The 24,857-nt window shown below is 47.0% G+C and overlaps 2 protein-coding genes across 10 annotated transcripts in view; one reads left to right on the top strand and one right to left on the bottom strand.

Moving 5' to 3' along the window:
• SLC2A8 (solute carrier family 2 member 8) overlaps window positions 1-13,241 on the top strand; it is a 20,484-nt gene extending 7,243 nt beyond the window's left edge. For 4 of the 5 annotated variants that reach the window (XM_083485936.1, XM_083485935.1, XM_083485937.1 and 1 more), the window contains 8 exons: window positions 1,055-1,261; window positions 1,667-1,766; window positions 2,531-2,742; window positions 3,942-4,088; window positions 4,355-4,463; window positions 4,811-4,987; window positions 6,755-6,900; window positions 7,438-13,241. In XM_083485936.1, coding sequence (XP_083342062.1) covers window positions 1,055-1,261; window positions 1,667-1,766; window positions 2,531-2,742; window positions 3,942-4,088; window positions 4,355-4,463; window positions 4,811-4,987; window positions 6,755-6,900; window positions 7,438-7,578 — 1,239 coding nt within the window. In that variant the 3' untranslated portion in view covers window positions 7,579-13,241. The remainder of the gene's footprint in view (window positions 1-1,054; window positions 1,262-1,666; window positions 1,767-2,530; window positions 2,743-3,941; window positions 4,089-4,354; window positions 4,464-4,810; window positions 4,988-6,754; window positions 6,901-7,437) is intronic. The other variant, XM_083485938.1, reaches the window with a different exon arrangement.
• GARNL3 (GTPase activating Rap/RanGAP domain like 3) overlaps window positions 9,845-24,857 on the bottom strand; it is a 102,969-nt gene continuing 87,956 nt past the window's right edge. For all 5 annotated transcript variants that reach the window (XM_083485806.1, XM_083485809.1, XM_083485808.1 and 2 more), the window contains 6 exons: window positions 24,002-24,109; window positions 22,707-22,825; window positions 22,049-22,184; window positions 19,334-19,543; window positions 18,358-18,469; window positions 9,845-16,948 (listed from right to left, as the gene is read on the bottom strand). In XM_083485806.1, coding sequence (XP_083341932.1) covers window positions 16,795-16,948; window positions 18,358-18,469; window positions 19,334-19,543; window positions 22,049-22,184; window positions 22,707-22,825; window positions 24,002-24,109 — 839 coding nt within the window. In that variant the 3' untranslated portion in view covers window positions 9,845-16,794. The remainder of the gene's footprint in view (window positions 16,949-18,357; window positions 18,470-19,333; window positions 19,544-22,048; window positions 22,185-22,706; window positions 22,826-24,001; window positions 24,110-24,857) is intronic.

The raw sequence follows: 24,857 nt of genomic DNA on the forward strand, positions 1-24,857 counted from the left end.
GGGCTGGAATTGTCCCTTCCTAATACCCTGGAGACCTGCAGCACGGCAGTGTTGATAGCACTTCACTAGATGAACCCCTGTGAAATGACGTTATATAAGGCAGCTTCCTGTGTTCTTCTGTTGGTTTGATAATATGGGGTGGAAAATAAATGCTTATTGACTTGTGCCAGAGTATAGAGACATATGGAACTCAGGTGGCGCTGTGGGTTAAACCACAGAGCCTAGGACATGCCGATCAGAAGGTCAGCGGTTCGAATCCCCGTGATGGGGTGAGCTCCCGTTGCTCGGTCCCTGCTCCTGCCAACCTAGCAGTCCGAAAGCACGTTAAAATGCAAGTAGATAAATAGGTACCTCTCCGGCGGGAAGGTAAACGGCGTTTCCATGCACTGCTCTGCATGCTGGCCACATGACCCGGAAGCTGTATGCCGGCTCCCTCGGCCTATAGAGCGAGATGAGCGCGCAACCCCAGAGTCGGGCACGACTGGACCTAATGGTCAGGGGTCCCTTTACCTTGTATAGAGACATAGGAAGGTTTATTGAGTCAGATCATTCTTCCATCTAGTCCAGCACTCTTGATTGTCAGCAGCTCTCCAGAGTCTCTGTCTACCTTCTACCAAACCAGTACATCGGCTCATCTAGCTTAGTACTGTCTACACTGACTGTCAGCAGCTCTCCAGGGTTTTAGGCAGAGATTCCCTCACAGTCCAACTTGAAGATGCCGGTGATTGAACCTGGGACCATAAGCATGCAGAGCTGATGTCCCACGATAGAGCTAGGGCCCCCTCCCTTAAAAGTAAAGTAGGATTCTAGTCCTCAATAGTCTTGCTGAATCAAACAGGAACATAGGAAGTCACCTTGTACAGAGCAGGGGAGAGGTGTGTATGTCGCCTCCGAACACCTTGCAGGATAGGTCAGATATAAATGTCATTTATACTGTGCCATCATTGCGTACACCAAATCTTGGGTTAGTTAATGTGATCGAAAGGGGCAGGAATCTACAATCAGAAACTGTTCAGTTGTGAGAGTCAGTTCCTTTTTTCTTTTTCTTTTGCAGTCTATCGTAACGCTGGGTGCTGCTGCAGGCGGGATTCTGGGGGGATATGTCGTGGATAAATTTGGCCGGAAGCTTACCCTGATGCTGTGTGCCATCCCATTCGTTTTTGGCTTCACAATCATAATCTCAGCTCAGAATGTCTGGATGCTTTATGTGGGCCGGCTACTGAATGGCTTGGCCAGTGGGGTAACATCCTTGGTGGTCCCGGTAAGAGATGGTCTGCCCTGTCCTTTCTCATTGCAGTTTTGTGGAAAGAGAGCCATCTGCTGAATGCCAGAATCTGCATTTTACTGATTTGGAGACCATTGACCCATCTAGCTCAGTATTATCTATTAAGGGGATGGGGAATTTCAGGCCCAGAGGCCTAATTGCACTGTTAATTAGGGAATTTCAGTACTTGATTCTGATTTTGTCACCTGTATCTACATACACCTGTCTCTGATTGCCTTGATTCTATAAGAAAAACAGGGATACACTACTGACCTGCCCTCTCTTTTTTCTTGTTGTATTGAAAAAAAATGCAAAATTCTGCAAATGCAAAAACAAATAAAATATATCCTTTTCTCTGTATGACTTGAACAAGACTCCCTTCCCCTTTTGTCCATGCTGTAGGTATATATTTCTGAAATAGCCCACTCCAAAGTTCGAGGGATGCTAGGATCGTGCGTTCAGCTGATGGTGGTGACTGGCATCTTGGGAGCTTATATAGCAGGTACACCCATGAGGCTCTGTTGTGTTCTTGGGTTTGCACATTTTCTCTTGCACACATCATCGTGGGATACAAGTACACCAACCAACATCTGTGGATGGAGTTGCCACAGAATGTTGTGGGAAACTGAGTGGGAAGAGGGAGTGGAGTACAGTGGTACCTCAGGTTAAGAACTTAATTCGTTCTGGAGGTCCATTCTTAACCTGAAACTGTTCTTAACCTGAGGTACCACTTTAGCTAATGGGGCCTCCTGCTGCTGCCACACTGCCACCACGCAATTTCTGTTCTCATCCTGAAGCAAAGTTCTTAACCCAAGGTACTATTTCTGGGTTAGCGGAGTCTGTAACCTGAAGCGTCTGTAACCCGAGGTACCACTGTACCTTGAAAGGAGAGGGTATGACTGCCTGCTTTCATACCTTTGAGAATTTCTGCTTGGGTGGAAAGTGTCCTTGAATTCTGATCATGCCTCTTGCTTGCCTGAATGATTGGTAGAGAGTTGGTGTGTGAGAATGTGTGCAGATACTAGCCTACTGTACAAAGGCAATATCTGCATTCCTTTCTCATGTTTGCCTCTAGCCTTACCCACCACGGGCACCAACAGGCACTCTGTCTTAACGGAATACATCACTTGAATGCTGGGGGAGCTGTTTGCAGCTATAACGTGCACCAGCTTGCATTTAGCCCTCTGGGCATGACAAAAGCTGCCAAGTGTCCTTTATTCCTTGCCCCTAAGAACGGCTCTTCTTCTTTTGGGTCTCCTCCCTCAGGCACAGGGCTGGACTGGCGCTGGCTGGCCGTACTGTGTTCCGTCCCACCATGTTTTATGCTTGTACTTGTGGCTTTCATGCCCGAAACGCCTCGCTTCCTGCTGAGCCGGAATCAGCGGCCAGAGGCCATTGCTGCTCTGCAGTTCCTGCGGGGGCCCCTGGTGGACCATGAGTGGGAATGCAGGGAGATTGAAGTGAATGCCGAAGGACAGGTAAGTGGAGCCGGAACTATACTGAAACCGGACACGTTCTTGGGTTGCAAGGGTGGGAAAGGTGGCAGGAGAATAGATCTGCCTCTTCCCCCTGCTAGCTCAGCTCTCTCCAGCTTTAGGCTTTTCAGGGGAGGAGGGTGTAAGTCTGAAGTATTTGCCATCTGCTCCTCCTGGTATAGGGATGCAGGTGGCGCTGTGGTCTAAACCACAGCCTAGGGCTTGCCAATCAGAAGGTCGGCGGCTCGAATCCCCACAACAGGATGAGCTCCTGTTGCTCGATCCCAGCTCCTGCCAACCTAGCAATTCAAAAGCATGTCAAAGTGCAAGTAGATAAATAGGTACCACTCCGGCAGGAAGGTAAACGGCGTTTCCGTGCGCTGCTCTGGTTTGCCAGAAGCGGCTTAGTCATGCTGACCTGGAAGCTGTATGCCGGCTTCCTTGACCAGTAAAGCAAGATGAACACTGCAACCCAAGAGTCGCCCACAACTGGACCTAACGGTCAGGGGTCCCTTTACCTTTTACCTCCTGGTATAATCTCGCAGATGCTAACTGCCCCCTGACATTCTTTTCCTCTGCTGCTGAACTGCTCAGTAGTCAACCCCTTGCTGGAACTGCACAGGAATCAGCAGCAGTTTTGCAAACGGAACAGGGGGTGGCCTGGTACAGCCACTTACAGTCATGTCCACCCTGTTACAGCTGACCTGCAGGGGGGCTGGGGTGAGGTCTGCTTTGCCACTTTGCATTCCCTGTGGCCAGCCAGCAGGATTGAACTTGCTGCTCGGCAGCTGATGAGTGGGGAAGGTTCAACCCTTCCCTTTGTAGGGGTCTGCATTGTCATCGTGTTTCTCCCTGCAGGGAACATAGTGGCGAAGCAGCAACTGGCAGCGCTGAACTCTCTGCTCCCCAGCTGATGAGTGAAGGGTGCAATCCTCCACTCTGCAGGGGTTTGTTTTGCTCACGTTTCCCTGCAGGGAACGTGCTGGCAAAACAGTACCCAGCAGGATTGACATCAGCTGATGGGCAGGTGGGCATGGTTTTGGTGAAATGGCCCAGCTGGCCAAATTGGTTGTCCTCATGGACCAAGATTCCTAGTTCAGTCCCTGACATCTGCAGCCAGGGTGCTGGGATCTCTACCTCAGACCCCAGAGGGGTACAGTTGCCCCTCAACACTGAAACACTGGCTACGTCTTCCTTTGCAGGAGGAGCTGAGTCTGGCCGAGTTTAAGAATCCAGCCATTTACAAGCCATTCTTCATTGGTATCGCCATGATGTTCTTCCAGCAAGTGTCGGGGATCAATGCCATCATGTTTTATGCAGAAACCATCTTTGAAGAAGCCAAATTCAAGGTGGGGGGCTCCTCTGTCCTCTTGAAACCTTGGATGCAGCCATTCTCATTCATATCTTGGTGAGATGCCCAGAATTGGACACAGTATTCCAAGTGTGGTCTGACTAAGGCACAATAGAGTGGTACTATTACTTCCCTTGATCTTCTGTTGATGCAGCCTAGAATAGCATTAGCTTTTCTTTGCTGCTGCATCACACATTTTCAAATATTTGAAGATTTGAGAATATTTGAGATTTTTATTTACTTCTTGCTGTTCTGTGTTTTCAGGAGAGTGGTGCTGCTTCCATCATTGTGGGATCCATCCAAGTCTTTTTCACTGCTGTGGCTGCTCTTATTATTGATAGAAAAGGTCGAAAAGTCCTTCTGGTCGTATCAGGTATTGCAGAAAAGCTACCCTTCCAGTGTGAAGTGTAGGATTCTGTGCCTTTGCAAGTTAATTTAATGAGGAACACCATGAACAGCTGGATAAAATTTTCTGGAGGTGGATGTCCAGCAAGGCAAGCTTTTATGTGCTTGAAACAACTAGCTTTAGGGCCTTAGGTCAGTGGATGGACATAATCACCGGCAGGACACACTCTCTCTCTCTCTCTCTTTGTGCTTGTGTGTGTGTGGGGGGGGGGAGGCTAAGGATGCTCTGATCCAGCACTGCTCTTGTTACATGCACTCTTGTTCCCAAACAGTATAACTAGGTGTTCTGTTAACTATTTATCTCATCTTTCCCAGGGTTCATTATGGCTATCAGTGCTGCCATCTTCGCGGTCTATTGCAAAATGGCTCTCCCAGTCCCCATCAACTCCTCCCATGCCAACCCACCAAGCTCCATTCTGAGTGCTGCTGTTGTGGAAGAAGAGCACCACCTTGCGTGGCTGGCGGTGTTGAGCCTGGGCCTCTTCGTCATGGGTTAGTGGGCACTTTTGCTGTGGTTGCTGTACCCACAAAAGCTAGTCTATATAGATCCATCCACCTAGGGAATTCTGGGTCTTTTGGAGCCTTGAGGAGTTTCCCAGCCACATAGTAAAGGTTGATTATGCTTTGACTACGTGGATGCTTCCCACACCAGAATGCCCTCTCTGCTGCTGCAGCAGCAGCAGGTGATGCAGACAGAGGAAATACACATGTCGGAAGAGTCCTGTTTGATCATGACAAAGCCCTTGATTCCTCCTCCTTCGCTGGAGTCCAGCTTTTTTGAGGTCAGATTAATGACCTGCTTATTGGTAGCCTAGTGCTTGTGGAGCATAGACCTTAGGGGTAGGGAAACGTTCTTCAGCCAGAGGGTCCCATTTGGGGGGGGGCAGTGTTTTGCAAGGGTCATGTGCTGGTGGTGGGTAGGGCCAGAGCAACACATGTTCAGCTTTACAATAGGCTGGTTTCTACACACATATTCAGACACCCCTCTCTATCCTCCATCCATGCAAGCAAGTGGCATGATCTGAGTTCAATGACACATTCCGGCCAGGCAAAAGTGTGCAAGGAGGGTGTGGGTCCTGGGGTCTTGAAAGCTAGGTGGAGGGGCCTGACGGGGGCTCTTTTGAAGATGCTGTTGAGGGAGCCTCCCCCTGGGTTGCACAACCTCCTCCACATTGCTGTTGCTGCTGGCTGTTCGCTTGCATTGAGCTGCGCTACTGCTCAGAAAGAGACAACATATTGTGTGAGTGGTGGCGGATACCTCTCCTCCTTACCATCACTGCTTGCTGACTTGGAGAAGGGCAGGCAAACAGGAAGAGGCAACGAAGAAGGAGAGCAGCAAGGTTGGGTGGCTATGGGGGTTGTTGTGTACCTGCTGGGGTGTGGTCTTAGATTCTTGCCAAGCAATGGCTACCCCCTGGTGCCAGTCCTGGGAATAGAACTCCCGCCTCACTCAAGTCGACCTCTTAAACATAACCTTGCATTATTATTTTCAAGTGTGTTTACCCTGCTCTTCATCCAAAAGCCTCCCAGGGCAGCTTATGAAAATTGATAATACAGTCCCTGCAGTCTTACACACTGCATGGCATGTCATGAAAGGAAAGGAAAAGAATTGGGAAAGGAGCAGGGGGAAGCAAACTTGGCACTATTTCTTTCTTATAATGGCAGCTATGATGTGAAGAGTTCAGCTGAGCAGCCAAAAGTTGCTCCTCTTTAAGCTGAGCTGATAGAGTGGCACTGCTTCTCTTCTCCTCCTTTAGCCTAATGAAATGGCTGCTATCAAGTGACTGTTGATGGAGAGAAGAGCCCAATGGACGCTGGCTTCCAAGCTGGACTGATGAGGTGGCTCTGCTTCCCTTCTCTCCTTCAGCTACAGCGTGTTGCTAGATAACATGTGAGGAAGAGGGGAAGCCTTGACTAGTTGTATCTTTCTGGTTTCTAATCAGGGTTGCCTGTTCATTACAGTGGTACCTCGGGTTAAGAACTTAATTCGTTCCGGAGGTCCGTTCTTAACCTGAAACTGTTCTTAACCTGAAGCACCACTCTAGCTAATGGGGCCTCCTGCTGCCGCCATGTAATTTCTGTTCTCATCCTGAAGCAAAGTTCTTAACCTGAGGTTAACAGAGTCTGTAGCCTGAAGCATCTGTAACCTGAAGCGTCTGTAACCCGAGGTACCACTGTACTGACCTTGCTCAGTTCAGGGAAACATCTACTAACTCTGCTGTCAATGAGTTCACTTTCTCCTTCCTCTGCAACCTACAGGCTTTGCCTTGGGCTGGGGCCCGATCCCATGGCTGTTGATGTCTGAAATATTCCCTCTCCGAGCTCGAGGCGTAGCCAGTGGTGCCTGCGTCTTAACAAATTGGCTCATGGCTTTTCTGATCACCAAGGAGTTCCATGACCTCATGGTAAGCAAGGATCACAGCAGAACAGTTTACAGCAGGAGTGGGAGCAGTGGCCCCCATTTTCTTTTCAGCAACCTTCTGGGGGCCACATGCCAGTGGCAAAAATGGGTTGTTGTTCTTTTTGCCTACCATATGCAAGGATCCTGCTAGGGTGAAAAGCGGTAACCACGTTGTGACGTAGCCAGTGGAAGGACTAGGAGTCTCGGCTGCTTTTGCGACAGAGTTCTCATGCTTACTGAGAGCATCAGCCTGTGTCTGCAGTTACTACAGACATGCTAGGTTTCTGCATGCAGGGATATTCTGGATGAGAAAACATTCTCTTATGTTGGGCATGGGGAACCTTTGGCCCTCTGGATGTTGCTGAAGTACACCTCCCATGAGCCCTAGCAAGTGTGGCTGATAGCCAGGGATAATGTAAGTTGTCATTCATCTACACTTAGAAGGTCAAAGGTTCCCCATTTGCCATCTCAAGAGTACAGCTCAACCACCTTGGTACTGCTTCTGGTTCTTAATCAGACATCTCTTTCTCTTCTGCCCCAGGTTTTCCTGACGCCTCATGGTACTTTCTGGTTGTTTTGTGCCATGTGTTTCTCCAACGTGCTCTTTACCATACTCTTCGTTCCTGAAACCAGAGGGAAAAGCCTAGAAGAGATAGAGGCCTACTTCCAAAGATCACATTAGCTGTTTGCAATCTTAGTGGGAGAACTTTTCCCCTTGGTCTTGGACTTAAGGTGTGGGTGGTGGTGGCTGGTGGGACCCAACCCTTCTTCAGAGATTTGCACGAATGTAAAGTCTTCACCGGGTTCAACTGGGTCCAGAGAACTGTCTGGGGTGTAGGTGTGGTCAAGATGAAAGGCAGGTTCATTTTGTGTGGGGCAATGACCTACCACTTTTCAGTATTACAGCACCACATACAGTATTACAGAATGGCAGGCATTGTTCAGTTTTCTGACATCTAGAACAAGGCGATTAAGAATTGGTTTCGAACAAAACATTGCTTTTCTCTGTTCGTTGGCCATGTTCTGTGTGGCCAGCCTTTTCTTCTTCTGCTGAGGACTGTATTCCTCGGGAGGGGGGGACCTGATGGGAGGGTCATCCTGGTAGTAGGTGGGGCTAGAGCCAAAAGTGGGTGCCCTCTCCCCTGGGCTCAACCTCTTCCTCTTTCTGCCATGACTACCTCTCTCTGCTGTCACTTCCTTTCTCTCTGTGTTTAGAAAGCTCTCACGAACTACCTTCTAATTCTGTGTAACCTGGGCCTACTCTATAGGTGTAGAGGAGTGAGGCAAAGAGTCCTGAAAAGGCACATTGAGCATTGCACACAACGCGCACAAAAAACCTAGCAAAAGAGGGAAACAGGGTCTGACTTAGCCAACGTCACCAGACTATTTTGCACCCCAAGGTTTCTCACACAAACAGCAGCATTTTAAAATGAGATGCACCCATGCTGTCTGAAGTGGTATGCTACCAGTTCTTTCCATGGTATGTGTAGATTTTAAAGCGGCCAAAGGTTTGTTCTGATTTGCACACGGAACGTTGAACCTGGGCAATCACGTGGGATGATTTTTTAAAACTGAATGGGTTTCGACATACTGCTGCCCACTATTCCCCCCCCCCCCCGGTTCTTGAGTCCTGTTCAGGAGGTCAGTAGTGCTGTAACTGGGAAATGATAAAGCTCATTCCCATGATTGCATTTCTTGTCAATCTCTGCCCCAAGGTGACTCCATCTAAAATCATGTGATGGGGTGGATAGGGATTGGACCCAGTTCTGCTAGTAAGGTTCCAAAGTCTTTGTTTCCAGACTTCTAATCTTGTTTTGTGGAATAAAAGTTCAAGGATATGGTGCTACGTGGAATAAACCAATATATTGAATTCCATCTGATGCTTTGGGCAAATCATCTTTGTTTTATTAATGTTCAGTTAATATTGAGTGCCATAAATAACACCGAGGGACAAACTAGGGAGGTCTACTGTCCCATTTTTTGACCAGAACATAAACTTCTGCTCATCAACTAGTTTTCCAGGATGTTGAGTTTATGGGGGGGGGGGGAGGGAGGGAGCTTCCAGGTCAGGAGTGGGGATTCATGCACATTCCCCTCTCCCAGTTAGAATTCATTACAATTTCTACTTTCAAATCTATTCTTAAATTTCCTCCTAGACACATTTTTCACTTGGGTCTCCTGCACTGAGTCGGTCATCCTTAATCTGAAAGGTGTAGAATGGAGTATAAGAACGTGTGTGCCGTTTTTGTGGGCTTGTGGTAGAAAAAAACACACTGGAGGATTTCTCCCACCCAGTATCTAGTAACTGAAATATTGGGCACAATCTAACCAATTCATTAGTGAAATTGTTAACCAGAATATGTTATTACGTATTTTATTATGAATTGCCTTTTTAATAATGCTTATTTTTTTACATTTCTTTTAAAACAGAGTAGAGATGGCTTGGGGTTTTATTTTTAAGGTGCACTTTAGAAAATGGTTTTGAGGTTTAGATGTTTCTACTGAGTAAGAAATCTTTGATGGCAAAGGATTTCCCCCAAAAATATACCGTTTACCAAAAGAAGCTAGCCTTCCTTCCTTCCTTCCTTCCTTCCTTCCTTCCTTCCTTCCTTCCTTCCTGCTTTCCGTCAAGTGGGGGGAATTTTTGACCTTTCAGATGCTGCTGAACTGCAGCTTGCATTGTTAGTGAGCAACACCTAGCAGACACATGCCTGGTGCATGTTTTAAGTCTTTCTGCCTGATCCTGTGAATGTCTCCTCAAATGCAAGTCCCACACAATTCAATGAGACTTGCAGGTGTGTACAAGATTGCTTTCTCCACCCCCGCCCCCCCCCAAATATCAGTGTCAAGGAGTGTGACCAACATGAGTGATAATCTATGGTGTTGTCTATCTTATGTTTGTCTCATTTGTTACAAATGTGCACCCCAAGGGGGCAGAAGAAGAGACCAAATGTCATAAATATTTATTACATATCAAGGAAGTAAAGTAAAGAAAAGAAAAACCCTACAGTTCATTTTACAGCTGTGGTCTATGGAACTTTTAGAACAGATTTCTGCCATTATATTTGTATTGTGATTCTCTTTCTTTACAGGCTACATTTGAAAACACAAAAGAGGGAAAACAATAATAAAAATAATAACAATACATTATTACTTTAGCATTTAAAAACAATGGCAATACAATCGAGTTTAAGACACTTGGTGGTAATTTAAACTTTGAGACTCACAAGAGGGGAAGCCACAGCCCAACAGTACATAATCGGTGAAAAGTACAAAACCCCACTAGATAACAGTCAAGGGACAGGATCCAGCAAAAGTTTGGTGCGACGAAAGCAGCAGCCTTATGGATGATGACCTAAGGACTAAGCTTGATGGAACACATTTGCACCTGTTTCCAAGTAAACATGCAGAGGATGGGAAAGGGCTGTAGCTCAGGGTCAGAGCTAGGCTCAAGCCCTGGAATCTCCAGGTAGTGCTTGGAAGGCAACCTGTCCAGAATCTTGGGCTGCTGTTGCCAGTAAATGCAGACACTACTGAGCTAGGTAGACCTAATGGTCTGACCCAGCACAAGGCAGCTTCCTATGACTATTGCAAGGCGGGGTTCATGAAACGCACTTTCCAGGGAACAAGGCCTGATTCCCCTGAGACTTAGTTCTGAGGAAACTTGCATAGGCCTCAGATCTGCCCAATTTCACTGAATTCAGACGGACTTAATTGTGCCTACACAGGTTGACTCGGCACTAAAGCCCAGTCACTGCTAGAATAGAGGAGTAGGGAGCCTAATGAAATCCTCAAGCTCCACCGAACTCCCCCAATTTCAGGCAAATCACCCCCTCCTACACACAAGAGTGTCTCCTAACAGCAGGGGTTAAGGAAACCCATCATAAAAAGGAAGCCCCCCAACAACTTGATAGGGGGTCCCATGACTGCAGCTTTACTCGGAAGTCAGTTCCCTTGCCAAAGAAGGCTGTTTGTCGCCAACCATGAGTTGTGCTGGATTCTGCTTGAGGGCTTTTTATAAGGAAGGGTGGGGGGGACAAGCAACCAGGGTAGACAACAAATTTGTTTTATACAAACGTTAGCATTTGTGAGTGCTTTCCTTCTGGCAAGAGAAATACATAATAAATATTAGGAAGTCCAAACCTGCAGAAAACACCCCACCCACCCCTTTTTTAAAAAAAGAAAGAAAGATAAAATCCTGCTCACTTGGACACACAAGAATGCCACTGGGTTGTGGTGGGGGAAGGACATGTGGACCTTCGGGTTCATCAAGTGTCAAATGGCACATACAGGACAGACATGCAAAGGTAGGGGGGTGTGTGTGTGTGTGTGTGAGAGAGAGAGAGAGAGAGAGAGAGAGGGAGAGATTAATGCTACAATCACGGCAAGGACCTTTAGTGCCACAAGGACTGGGTTGTAAGAGGCAAACTTTGCCAACTATTCTGGCAAATGATGTTCCTTGCTTTGAGATCTATTAGATCACAGACTTTTTTTATTTGGCAACAGTGGATGGTCTGGGGGCAGCAAACGCTGTTGCATCACCTGGGCACCTACTGTAATCAGCCTTTTTTTTTTTTTTTGAGGCAGCTCTTTCGGAGGAAGACCGGATAGAAAAGTATAGATCATCTGCACTAGTAATGTTTGAGAACAAGCCTGAATGCTGGCTTTGTCCTCCAGAGCTGCCTTTGCAAACACAAAGATATAGTCAGAAAAAATGAGATGTATTGGATCTATTGGACTGGCTGGTGACAGAGCAGATGTGGGAGACCTGCACATATAACACCCCCTTAGGAACAGCTGGAACTTCTTGCGAGCTGGAAGTAGGGGCTGTTGTGACAGCAGCAAGCGGACTAATCTTCTCCCCTCAGCCTTATAAGCATGATCGAACACTTCAAGCACAAATGGATAAACAAAGAGACAAATCCAATTCTCAAATGTTCCCAACTGATAGGAAGGGCAAGGGGAACGTGCTTACTATTCAAAAGTAAGCTGTAGACAGGGGACGATGCCACTGCAGTTATTATTACCATTAGGCTGGTTGTACATGTTCTTACAACCTCATCCCTATAGCAGAACACTCATTTAAGAGGCACAGTCACTCACCTAAGGCTACCTTGTGAGTCAGTGCTGCAACCAGAGAGGGAGAGAGGTCCTTGTGAGAACTGACTCTTGGGGGGGGGAGCAGTGGGAAGAGAAGCGCAGATTGTATTGAGGCCAGTGTTTAGAGGAGGCTGGTGACCTTCCATTAAAAGCTGCCGTGCCCCCCAAAATGTCTCCATCTCCAGGTACCGTATAGATAACTATATAGTTATTGTCACGGAAAGAGAAAATGCAAGGTATCAGCAGGTCCAGAAAGCCAAAAAGAGGATTCATCAGCAACATTCTAGCATTAGCACTCCCTAGTTACCAAACAAATGAAAAAGCAATAGATGCTAAACAAATAGCTACATCAAGACAAAGAAGGAAATGCCAGATGTTCAGTTATGGAATATCTCAGAGGAGTGGGGTGTGCAGGAGGAGCTTTAATCCTCCCTCCCCCGAGCCAAACTATTTCAAGCCAAGTCTCAAAGGGACATAATCACTCAGTGGTAGAGAATCTGCTTGACACACAGGTTGAATCCCCAATGGAATCTCCAGGCAGGCCTGGTAAGGACACCTTCCTGAAAGCCACTGCCAGTCAGTGTAGACAACAGTGGGCTAGATAGACCAGTGGGCTGACTGGGGATAAGGCAGCTTCCAATGTTCTTATTTAATTCAGCCCTTTGTTCAGAATGATGAGGACTAGAATCTTACTTTGCTTTTAAGGGGCTAGAGCTCTGTTGTTAGAACACACACTTTGTATGTAGAATGTTCACAGTTCAAACCCTAGCATCTCAAGAATGTCTGCAGCTGGGAATGTCATTGCCTGCAACCCTCATAGACTGCTGCTATTCAGTGTAGATAATACTGAACTAGAGGGAACGATGGACTAGTTCGGTATAAGACAGCCTTCTAGGTGCCAAGCTGTTGCAGCTGCCCATAGGACTGGCCTACATCTTACACACTGACCCCACCCAAGCAGTTTTCTCATAGGGAGCTTCTACCTCCTAGGGGAACACGTACCTGATGTAGTGCCTTCCTACCATGCTCTGATCCGTAACAAATGCTGCTGTTGGGATAAAATCCACTCTGCAGTGAGGACATTCCCTGTGGCACGTTTTCAAGCAGGGCTTGCACTAGAGAGATCAGAATTGCCAGTGGGAAGATGAATGAGGGTGCTGGAAAGGGATGATGCCGCTTAGATGTTGACATGAACCTACTTGATGTGGTGTAACTCCCAAATTAGAATTTCTTGTGCAGGAGCAAGCAAGCAAGCAAGCAAACAAACAAACAAACAAACAAACAAACAAAAATGGCCTACAATGGCGAAGGAGGGAAATAGGGGGAAATGATTTCATTTAAGCAGAGGCATCAAGCCAGAGTCTCAGTTCCTCCATCAAGGGCCCAACAAGGTCTAAGGTAGGTGGTGGGAATTTCTGGCCCTCCGGCTGTTGATGGACTGTAACTCCCATCATCCCTGACGACTGGCCACACTGGCTGGGGCTGATGAGAGCTGTAGTTCAAAGACATCTAGAGGGCCAAAGGTTCCCCAACACTAAAAACCTCCCGGTGCTTTTTGTTTTTATTTAAGAAAAGCTGGGTGCTTTCGCATGCAAAGTTATGTGCTCTAACTACTTAGATGTACAGCACTTCTGTTGGTAGGGATTCTACAAATCTGGAAAAGGCTCTGCCTAACTCTCCTCCCATGTATGTGTGGAGGGAGGCGTCATCCACATGTCAGCTCAAGTTAAGAGCTTCTAGGTAAGAGAGTAAAAGGTGTGGCTTCTTCACTCACACAGTTCTTAAGCCATCATTAGTTTCCTACTGTGAGTGATTGAGCTGAATCTGGGACTCAGTAGGCCTGTTAATCAGGCTCAGACAGGTGACCAATCTCACTTGCTACTGGCAATGCCAACTGGCTGTCAAGATGGCAACATCACAAAGCACTATGATGTACACACATGACATTGCATTCCTTTTCCCTATGCAAAGAGGAGGCCTGAGTTTGTCAGACTTGAGATCCCGCCCACCCCATCTCACCTGAACAGCAACTGCAAGCTTTTCCGTTGCTAAGGGTTCAGTCCACTTGCATCAAGTTGGAAATTTAAGTCATGCAGCTTCTGCACATACTTGAGCAGGCTACATGCAACAAGCTAACCTGTACAGCTATGTTGTCACCTTTAGCAGATGCCATGGCTCCTGTATCTAATGGGCACAATGTTGAACTGTTTTAAATTGCTACAAGCATCTCACCAAGGATGGATTAAGTGCTCTGTTCTACTGGCAAATGTAAGGCAATTGTGTAATAGAGGGGACAGAGGGGCTGGACTCATGGAATATTGGTGGGCAAAGGAGGTAGGAGAAGGGAAGCTGCAACTTCGAAATCTGTAAGCAGGAACCAAGCGGAATTTCACACTTCTGCCCTGCTAGGATCCCTTTCCAGACCCACCCACTTCCAGTCCCAAAGCAGACACATGCCTTTGCCATTAAAAAAAAAATACCCTGCAATAAACCTGTTTTTCTTTAAAAATGAAAAGTTAACCATTCTATCACACGGCAAGCTGAAATCTCTCTCATCTATTGCTATGCCATAAAAGCCCTGCTTTGTGGCAAAGGCAGGCCGTTCTGTCCTTTTTCTAAGCACATCGTTAATTAAAAGTATTGCTTCGTTTATTGATCAGTTGCTTTAAGAGCAGGAAAATAAATAAATACATACATACATAAGAAAGACTCCGTTCCCTCACCCCCCATGGAAGCAAGATGGGATCCCTCACAGGACAGGTAGTTTAAGTTGATCTGTGTGAAGTTGTATAAATCAGTGTCTGCAACTTTATAAAAAGAAGAAGAAGGAAATGAATCAAGAGAAGGTAAGTGGGGAGCAAAGGCCTTTGGGGTTCAACACCTCCCATGTGGCAGGAGCATATATTCTGCAGACGGAGAACTATCATCAAATGGTATTTTCCATGCTGCACCAGCTTTCCATATCCAACTTCCATTTTCTTCTCAGAAAAGAGCAGTATGTGGACAGCTAAGGGCAATGTGAGAGGGAAGACAGGTTGTTGTCTTTGAGATTTCTGAAAGGGGGGGAGGGAGGGAGGGGGGAGAGCGAGAGCGAGAAGAGATTTCCCTTCCCATGCAGCATGCACATCTCTTCCCTGTTAAAGAGGTTTGGCAGGTTTTGGAAATACAAATGCCCCCCAAAGTCTGTTCAGCAGAAGCAAGAGGAGTGTAAATGCCCTGGAGCAGTGTTTCCTCTTCAATGCACCCCCCACACCCCAGGAATGCAGCTCTTACCTGGTGTCTGTGGATAATCATTTTAGCTAATCAGCAAATGTGCCAATAGTCCTGAGACCAGGATGAGGGTTGCCTGCTCACTCAAAACATTTATACTTTTGGAGGGCACAGAATTTATTTGTAGTCTGATCATCCCAACCTTTTTTTTTTTGCTGTGAATGTGAGGAAGAGTTTCGCCATTCACGTCTGCATCAGCTACTCCAAATAAAGTATCCAGATTGCCAAGTGAGTGCGGGGAAGGAACTGGGGCAAATTAATGGTTTAAGACGTTACTTAAAACACTACAACCTTCCCTGGCTACCTGCTATGCTAGTCTGAAGAGATAAGGACCGCTGTTTAATCACAGTAGATTAAACTGATTAAAAAGTCTTTCTAATCAGGTAACATAGATTTTATTTTTTGTTAAATCAATAATTTTTAATTTAAGCACGTCTTAAAAATTGCAGTTGGTCATAGAAGGGTCATCCCCTTCACAAGGCCTATTCTGAGATGGTGCGTCCTGTGACATATGGATGCACCATTCAGAAATGAAGGAATGATGCTGTTTGTGAGTCTTCCTGGGCAGCATGATGAAAGAAGAGGAAGGGCGCAGAGCTTCTCTTTGGCAAAAAGAGGAGCTTGGGAAGATGGGGAGCCTGGAAGCTAAATCCTGCTTTGGGTTAGTGGGATGTACAGCACCCAACTTTCCCTCTTCCTCATTCCTAGCCCTTTAGCAATGTAAGAGAGAGAGAGTGGAGCTTTTCCCTCCTCGGCCATCTCCCTCCCACTTATAAAGTTGTTGCAACAAACCGAGCAAGGGAAATGTCACCCTCTCTCCTCTTGCAGGAGATATGGGTCCTCCTCCGAGGCCACTTGTGCCCCCAGCCAAAGTTCCTATTGCAGCACAGCCTGCTGGCTTAGGGAAGGGCCCTAGCTCAGTGGTGGAGAATCTGCTTTGCCTGCAGAAGGCTCCAGGTCTAATCCCTGGCATCTCCAGGTAGGATTTGGGATGACCATAGTCTGAAACCCTGGAGAGTTGCTGCTATTCAGTGCAGACGATACTGAGTTAGATGGACCAATGGTTTGACTGGTATACAGCGGCTCCCTATGTTCCTACAAAATGTGTTTGGGGGGGGGCTTAGGAGGATCTCCCAGCTTTGTGTCACTGTGGAGTTTATAACAAGTTCTCCGATTCCCCCAAATGTGGACAGCCTTTTTAAACTGAAAACTAATGTTTAAGTCATATACGCTTTAATCAATTAACTGATTAAAACTCGTCTGCTCCACCAGCTGAGATTCCTGTGATGGGGTGAGTGCCCTAATATTCAACCAAGGAGAATAAAATATGCCACGTCCCACCTGCCCTTTCCATCTGAATAAGCTGGAAATACTGGGCATTCTGGATCTTGATTGCCTATGTATATATTCTGTACTCCAGAATTATCAGGAAATGTAGTGTGATGTTTCTATACTGTTTAGAGAGTCATAACAAATGGGGGGGTGGGGGGGTCTGGGAAGGTGTGCAAGTGCTGTGTCCAGATTGTCTTCACTTCAAGTCAATGGTGTCTTCATCAAAGGAAGCCCCAAGCTGAAAGAGGCTGCTGGACTGGGGGCTCTCGTCCCGTGTAGTGGTGTCGGGGTCTGAACTGGTGGAGAAGTGGCGCTCTTCAGAAGTGCTTTCGAAAGAGCATGCAACGAGCCTGTGGAGAGGAAGGCAGAAATCAAGAAAGGAAAATTCTAGCACCCCTCCCCTCCGCCACAAAAAAGATCCATAACCTGTGATCACGGCAGATCAAATGTTTATTCTCTCTTACCATGTACAGCTCCTTCCATTTGCTAGACCAGGGCAGTTCAACATTTGACACCTCCCACAGCCCTTATGTTGCCTTCCCAAAGCCAGGGAAGGATGACAGATCTGACAGGATCCTAGAGTGCTCTCACCTCCATCTCAAAGCCTAATTAGCACCTTCCCAGCTGGGTATGTGTCAGGTTTTGGCCTTGCTCACCTCCCCCCACGACAAGCAGTGTGTGGCCTATGGGTTCCATGTTAAAGTACTCATGGTCCACTTGCTATTAAAAGTTGGACCACCCTGTGCGGCCTAGGACCCACAAACCTATGGGACCACCTCTTTTGGTATGCCCCGCAGAGGACCTTAAGGTCCACAAATAACAACACTTTGGAGGTGATGGCTTCAGACAGAGGAGGGCTAACATAGCCATTGCGGCTAGTAGCCATTGATAGGCTTATCCTCCATGAATTTGCCTAATCCTCTTGGTTGGTGGGACGCGGGTGCCACCGTGGGTTAAACCACAGAGCCTAGGACCTGCCGATCAGAAGGTCGGTGGTTCGAATCCCCCTGATGGGGTGAGCTCCCGTTGCTCGGTCCCTGCTCCTGTCAACCTAGCAATTTGAAAGCACCTCAAAGTGCAAGTAGATAAATAGGTACTGCTCCAGCGGGAAGGTAAACGGTGTTTCCGTGCGCTGCTCTGGTTCGCCAGAAGCGGCTTAGTCATGACCCGGAAGCTGTACGCCGGCTCCCTCAGCCAATAAAGCGAGATGAGCGCCGCAACCCCAGAGTCATCCGCGACACGACCTAGTGGTCAGGGGTCCCTTTACCTTTACTTGGTGGTCTTAACTACATTTTGTAGCACATGTACCTTACATGTAAGGTAAGAAGAGCCCTGCTTGAATAAGGCCAAAGGACCACCTAGTCTAGCATCCTGTTCTCACAATGGCCTACCAGATGTCCTAATGAGAAGCCTGCAGGTGGGACCAGAAGAAGAACAGCACTCTCCACCAATTACAATTCCCAGCAACTTGTGTCCACAAGCATACTGCTTCAAGCAGCTGGAGAGTTCTCCTTTATGCAGCTCTAGCTATGTGTGATTTGGATCAAGACCTTGGATGGGGGCGGTGGTGGTTAGAAGCCTCCCACCCCTTGCTGCTGGCAGGTTTTACAAAGAATTAAAGGAAGGCATTCAATTGGGAGTATGCAACATGATTCTGACCTAATAGGCAGTTTAGGGGCTGCAGATGCAATGAGAATATGGACTCTTGTTCAGAGCGCTGCTTCTGCCCCTCAAAGAATTGCACCTTTCTATATGTTACCTGTCACTACTTGTTGACCGTACTGTTCCTGGCTTGGGGTCTGACTGTTTCTGGGGGGTTTTCTTCTGCTTCTGTCCTCCCTCCGACTTGGGACCTTGGCCGTCTAGAAGACCTGGATGAAGAAGAAAGGAATGCTTCTGAATTCTCAGAGTAAAGGAAATGGAATTGTTTCATTTGTCAATGACTAATTCCACCTGGCTGTTCCCCAAAGGGGCCTCCGAGGTGATCACTGGTAAGTGTAATACAACAACAGACGGGGGAAGCTATAAATCGTCTTGCTGTCCTCACTGTAGTGAGCCTTTTGCTGCCTTTGGCAAAGGGTGATGAGAAGTCTCTTGGCTTTCCTCTCCAGCTTGGACCACTGCCATAGTGCTGAGCTTTGCTGGTCAATGACAGGGGAGATCACTGCCCTCCTCTCCAGATCCAAGCTGGCGAGAGAGGCTGGGATTCGTTATTTGGGGTGCCAAGGGGTCTAAGGCTCTTCAAGTGCCTCGGCAACTTAGTTACAAATCACAAGCTCCAAATTTGGAGCTGGAATGGTGGCAGAGCAACAATCCCCACCAAAATGGAGCAGATTGTCCTTGATCTCACAATGCAGGGGCACACAGTTTGAGGTCAGATTCCTGACAACCACAGGGCTTGGGGAGGGCTTGGCTACCATATTCTGCTGAAATCTGCAAGCCCCTGAACAGACAAGCAGACTAGCCCATGCCACAGTCAAGAGATTCAAGCGAGCCTGAGTGAGGGATCAGTACCTGCAGTGTCAGTCAATAGCATCTTGACTTCATGCTTAAAGAGTAAGAAAGCAGGAGGAAAGGGGGCAAGCAATGTTCCTAATACAATGAACTCCAGCACCAGGGTGTTGCATTTTCACCCAACATAGATCATGGCTACATCCAAATATCTCAATGTGCCTGGCAGTGCTGCCGCCAGGATCCCTTGCTGCCTATGCCCCTGGATGGCCCTATTACTTTACCAAGTAATTCTTTGCGTGTCCGGGTTGCGATTTCTTTGATCTCTATGCGCGACAAAGAGAGGGAAGGAGCGACAGGGATGGAGGCGCTGCTGGCCGACGTCGGGGTGGTGATGACTTTGGGGACCAGGGGGGACTTGAGTGGGCGTTCGATGCTCCTGCCGACCAGGTTGCTCAGGGGGATCTTGTAGATGTTTTTGCACAGAGCTTCACCTGAAGTGACAAGGAGGAGGAGGGTCGTGGAGCAGGAGTTGACTATAAGCAGGCTTGCGGGTGAGTTGGCGGTCCACAAAAAAACTCTTTTACCCTCCTTATGATAATAATAACAATCATTTATTATTTATATGCTGCTCATCTGACTGGGTTGCCCCAGCCACTCTGGGTGGCTTCCAGCAAATTATAAAACCACAGTAAAACATTGCACATTAAAAACTTCCCTATTTGGGATGCCTTCAGGTGTCTTCCAAAAGTCAGATAATTGTTTGTTTCCTTGCCATCTGGTGGGAGGGTGTTCCAAGGGAGGGTGCGACTACCGAGAAGGCCATACCCGTGTGCTCTGGTTCCCTGTAACCTCACTTCTCACAATGAGGGAACCGCCAGAAGGCCCTCGGAGAAGGATCTCAGTGTCCGGGCTGAACGATGGGGGCGGAGATGCTCCTTCAAGTATACAGGACCAAAGCTATTTAGGGATTTAAAGGTCAGCAACAAAACTTTGAATTGTGCTAGGAAATGTACTGGGAGCCAATGTAGATCTTTTAGGACCAGTGTTATATGGTCCCGGTGGCAGCTCCCAGTAACCAGTCTGGCAGCCGCATTCTGGATTAATTGTAGTTTCTGAATCACCTTCAAAGGTAGCTCCACATACAGCACATTGCAGTAGTCCAAGCGGGAGATAACCAGAGTATGTACCAATCTGGCAAGACAGTGTGCGGGCAGGTAGGGTCCAAGCTGGTGTACTAGATGGAGCTGGTAGACAGCTGCCCTGGACACTGGTGCCCTTGGCTTGTGCCTCCATGGACAGCTGTGAGTCCTTTAGGGCCACAGTTACTCCATTCAGGACCAGGGAGTCCCCCCACCTGCCCGCCCCCTGTCCCCCAGAAACAGTACTTCTGTTTTGTCGGGATTCAACCTCAATCTGTTGACTGCCATCTACCCCTCCCCCCAACCGCCTACAGACACCCACACAGGATGTTCACTGCCTTCACTGGTTCTGAATTAAAAGAAAGGTAGAGCTGGGTATAATTCGCTTACTGGTGAACACCCAGCCCAAACCCAGCGGTTTCATATAGATGTTAAAAAGAATGGGGGAGAGTTTGGAGCCCTGGGGCACCCCACAAGTGAGCGCCATGGGGTTTGAACATTAATCCCCCACCACTACTTTCTAGACACAATCTAGGAGGAAGGAGCAAAACCATTGCCCCCAGCCCTCCTAGTTGGCCCTGGAGGATACTGTGGTTGACAGTATCAAAAGCTGCTGAGAGATCCAGCAGAACCAGGAAACAGCTTTCATCTCTGTCCCTAGCCCATCAGAGATCATCAACCAGCATGTCCAAGGCAGTTTCAGTCGCATGGTGGAGCCTAAAACCCGACTGGAAGGGGTTTAAATAGTCCACATCCTCCAGGTGTGCCTTATTGATTTATTATTTTTATTATTTTTCTAATTTGTTATTTTTTTCCTTACCACACTGTATTACAAAAGTAATATTGACTGAAGCATAAACATAAATTAAACCCTTCCCCCCCTTGAATAGTATTTCAAATTACATTCCTTGAACAGTATTTCAAATTACATTTCTTAAAGTATTCTACAAAAAGGATTAAGAATCTTCTATGTAACGTAATATTTGATCTACTATAATATATAACACTATTTTTTCCTTTATAGTGTTCATTGTTTTCTATAACCTATAAGTAAAACAAATGACTCCATTAATTAGATCCACATTTCATTTTTCTTAATTCACCTAATCCTTCTTCAACTGATCCTATACTCCCTTAAAAAGACCAAACGATTTTATATGAAGTTAGCACTCTTCTGCCAGATTTATTTATTTATTTATTTAACAAAATTTATATACCACTTGAATGCAAAACAAAGCAAAACCTCTAAGCAGTTTGCAAAAATTTAAAATAAAACATTAAGATTATCCATTTAAAAACTAGTTTAAAAAATAGGTATTTACAATATGGTTAAAAACAGCAATAGCTAAAAAGAAATAAAACAAAAGAAATAAAACATGTAACATCTATGCATCTGAATTGGCTTAGCTAAAAAACCACAACATTTTACACATTTAATTGGTGAATCACACAAATCAGTTAATTTCACTGCAGATGATAGCAAGGCAAATAACTCCAGTTTTGGTGGAAGATGACAGCAGTGGAACAGAAGCAGCACTGCATGCAATGAACACAGAATGGAAAAATATGCCTTCCTATCTCCCTAAGTCCGACATTGTGCAGATTTGGGATAAAAGGACAGTTTCAAGCCCAAAAAGTTTGAAGACTGATGCTTTAGCTCAGCCTTTTTCAACCTGTGGGTCCCCAGATGTTGTTGAACTACAACTCCCATCACCCCTAGCTAGCAAGGCCAGAGCTCAGGGATGATGAGAATTGTAGTTCAACAACATCTGGGGACCCACAGATTGAGAACCACTGCTTTAGCTGAACATACTACAGAAGCAACAAATTCCCAGTTGGCCTCAGCCCCTTCCTTACCTTCTGTTGCGGAAGGAGAGAAAACAGGGATTTCATTGACTGATGGTGTCTGAGGGGTAGTAGGTGAATTAGTCTCCTTGGAACTGCCGTTGGATGGCTCGCTCACTGCCGTTACGGCTCTGAAGTAGATATCTGACTGGAAGGAGAAAGAGGCTGTGTTAGCAAAGTGGACTTATCTGAAGCTATGGGTTGTCACTGTGGTACCCGTGTGCCCACAAACATCTCCAATGGCACCAACAAAAAGGAAACCCCAAGGTTTGTATAAGTACCAAAATGTTTGTCCAGGGAGGGATACCTTGGGCAGCAATGAGGGCAAAATAGGTCAGTGGGGACAGAGGATACTCAGTGAGCACAGAATGCTGTCTGGCAGTTATGGAGAAAACCCAGAAAAGTGAGTTGAAGTGGGAATGGAATATCATGGGAAAGAGCATGGCCAGCTGGCCGGCAGCTTGAACAGGAATATCACACAGCAAAGTTTTGTTGCATGTCCCGCTTGTTTAGTGGGCTTATGGGTTAAATGATGCAGTCTTAATATGAAACACAGGGTCCCTTCCAACTCTACAATTCTATGGTTCTGCCTTTGTAGTGCTAGAAGAGGCATGTCTAGAAGAAGAGGAATTTTGCACAGGAAACCAGACTTCTTATCTCACTGCCTTACCCTTGATGCCACCAGCTCAAGCGCAGGGACCACAGCTGTGTGGACGAGGTTCCCATTCACCACTAATCTGATCTCAATGGAATCGGTGGTGAAGGCCAAAATATAGGGGAAAGCGCAAACTGTAGGAGACAAAAGCATTTAATGAAGAAATAAATGCAACATGGTATATGATGGGCTTCTCTGCACATGTTGTCAGTCCTAAGCATCATGAAGCTCTGAAGTTTTCCTGATCTACAATAAGCCTTTACCATGTTATTACTGACTTACATAGCACCATCAAAGTCCAACAACATCAAAAACAGATTCCTGCCCCTAAAATTTAACTAAGAGGAGGAAGACAGAGGCAATGGAGAGGGGAAGAAGACTCTTCAGGTCTGCTCAGTTGCACATACTAAAGCTCTGTTTTTAGGAGGGGGTGAAGCTGATGGGGTTGTGCCAAAGGCTTCCCAGAAAATGTGGGTTTTGAGGACAGAGAGATTTGAAGGGAGAGAGGAAGGTATTGTGCAGGTGCTTCAGGCAGAAGAAGTAGCAGAAAGAGAGGAAAAGGTGGAGCAAGAGAGCTTTGGACAGTTGAGGGTAGTGGAGCAAAGGGCAGGGATATAAGGGAGGAGAGACAGGTCAGGGCAATGGCAGGCTCTGAAGTCAGGAGGAGGCATTTATGTACTGGATCCAGGAGCAGACAGGAAACTGATGGGTGTCTCTGTGTTACACAGGGGCATAATGTGATCAAAACAATTAAGGCAGGCTAAGGATGGGCGCGGGTGACGCTGAGGGTTAAACCACAGAGCCTAGGACTTGCCGATTAGAAGGTTGGCGGTTCGAATCCCCACGACGGGGTGAGCTCCTGTTGATCGGTCCCTGCTCCTGCCCACCTAGCAGTTCGAAAGCACGTCAAAGTGCAAGTAGATAACTAGGTACCGCTCCGGCAGGAAGGTAAACAGTGTTTCCATGCGCTGCTCTAGTTTGCCAGAAGTGACTTGGTCATGCTGGCCACATGACCCAGAAGCTGTACGCCGGCTCCCTTGGCCAGTAAAGCGAGATGAGCGCCGCAACCCCAGAGTTGGTCACGACTGGACCTAACGGTCAGGGGTCCCTTTACCTTTTAAGGATGGACAACCTTTTTCTGTTTAGGGCCGCACTCCTTGCTGACTACCACCCCCTTTTCTCTTTTCCTGCCACCGCATTGTCCTCCTCCCTCCCTCTGCCTGCCCATAGAGGCTGTCCCTCCACATTACAATGGCTTCACACAGCAGCAGAGACTTATTGGAAAGGGGGAGGCAATTGGTTCTTCTTACCAATGGCATAAGGAACCTGGTTCCAGCTGAAGTGGAAGTCAGATGCTGATGGCTGGACCAAAGGGGAGCCCCCATTGAAGGGGCACACTTTGCGGTAATAGCAGACATCTGTAACAAGAGACCCCTGTTAACTTCAAGCAAATAAAGAAACATAGACCTTGACACTAAATGTAGAAAAACAAGGCAGCCAAGCAATGTCACTGGCTCTGCTCCCGTGACAACAGCCAGGAACACAGAAATTAGAAGGAGTGAAGCTTTCTCCTGTTGCAGCCTCACCATTTCGCTGGGAAAGGCCTCAGCTACTCTATGCTCAAGCATCTGGTCAATGCCAAAGCCACAGGTAGTCACCAGTGGAATTGGCAACCTTCAACATCGGAGAGAGGAGAGCTGTTTTCAAATACATAGAAGCAGTGCTTGTTTTTCCTTAAAAAACGTTTAGGAGTACTCTCATTTTCCTACTCATATTGAAATACTGCCCCTCAATGAGGCCATACTTAGATTCTCAAAATGTTTAGGGGTAGCGTACCCCTGTGTACTCCCAGAAAAAAAGCACTGCATAGAAGACAGAAATGGCAGGAAAGCAGATTTTGGCTAAATGTGAGGAGAATCTTCCTAAAGGTAACAGCTGTTTCACTGTGGAACAGTCTGCCCGAGCAGGAGGTGGTGGGCTCTCCCTTGCTGGAGGTATTTTAAGCAGAGGCTGGATGGCCCATCTGCCAGAGATGCTGCTGCTGCACCCTGCATTGCACAGCCCGTAACATACCAGGAGGCTCCCTTTCGACTCTACAGTTCTATGAAATGGAAGTTTGGTGCTTGCTTTCTCCTTGCTCTTCTGCTTTGTCCACATGTGCGAGGG

The sequence above is a fragment of the Podarcis liolepis genome (assembly GCF_965112155.1).
Source record: "Podarcis liolepis genome assembly, chromosome: Z".
NCBI lineage: Eukaryota > Metazoa > Chordata > Lepidosauria > Squamata > Lacertidae > Podarcis > Podarcis liolepis.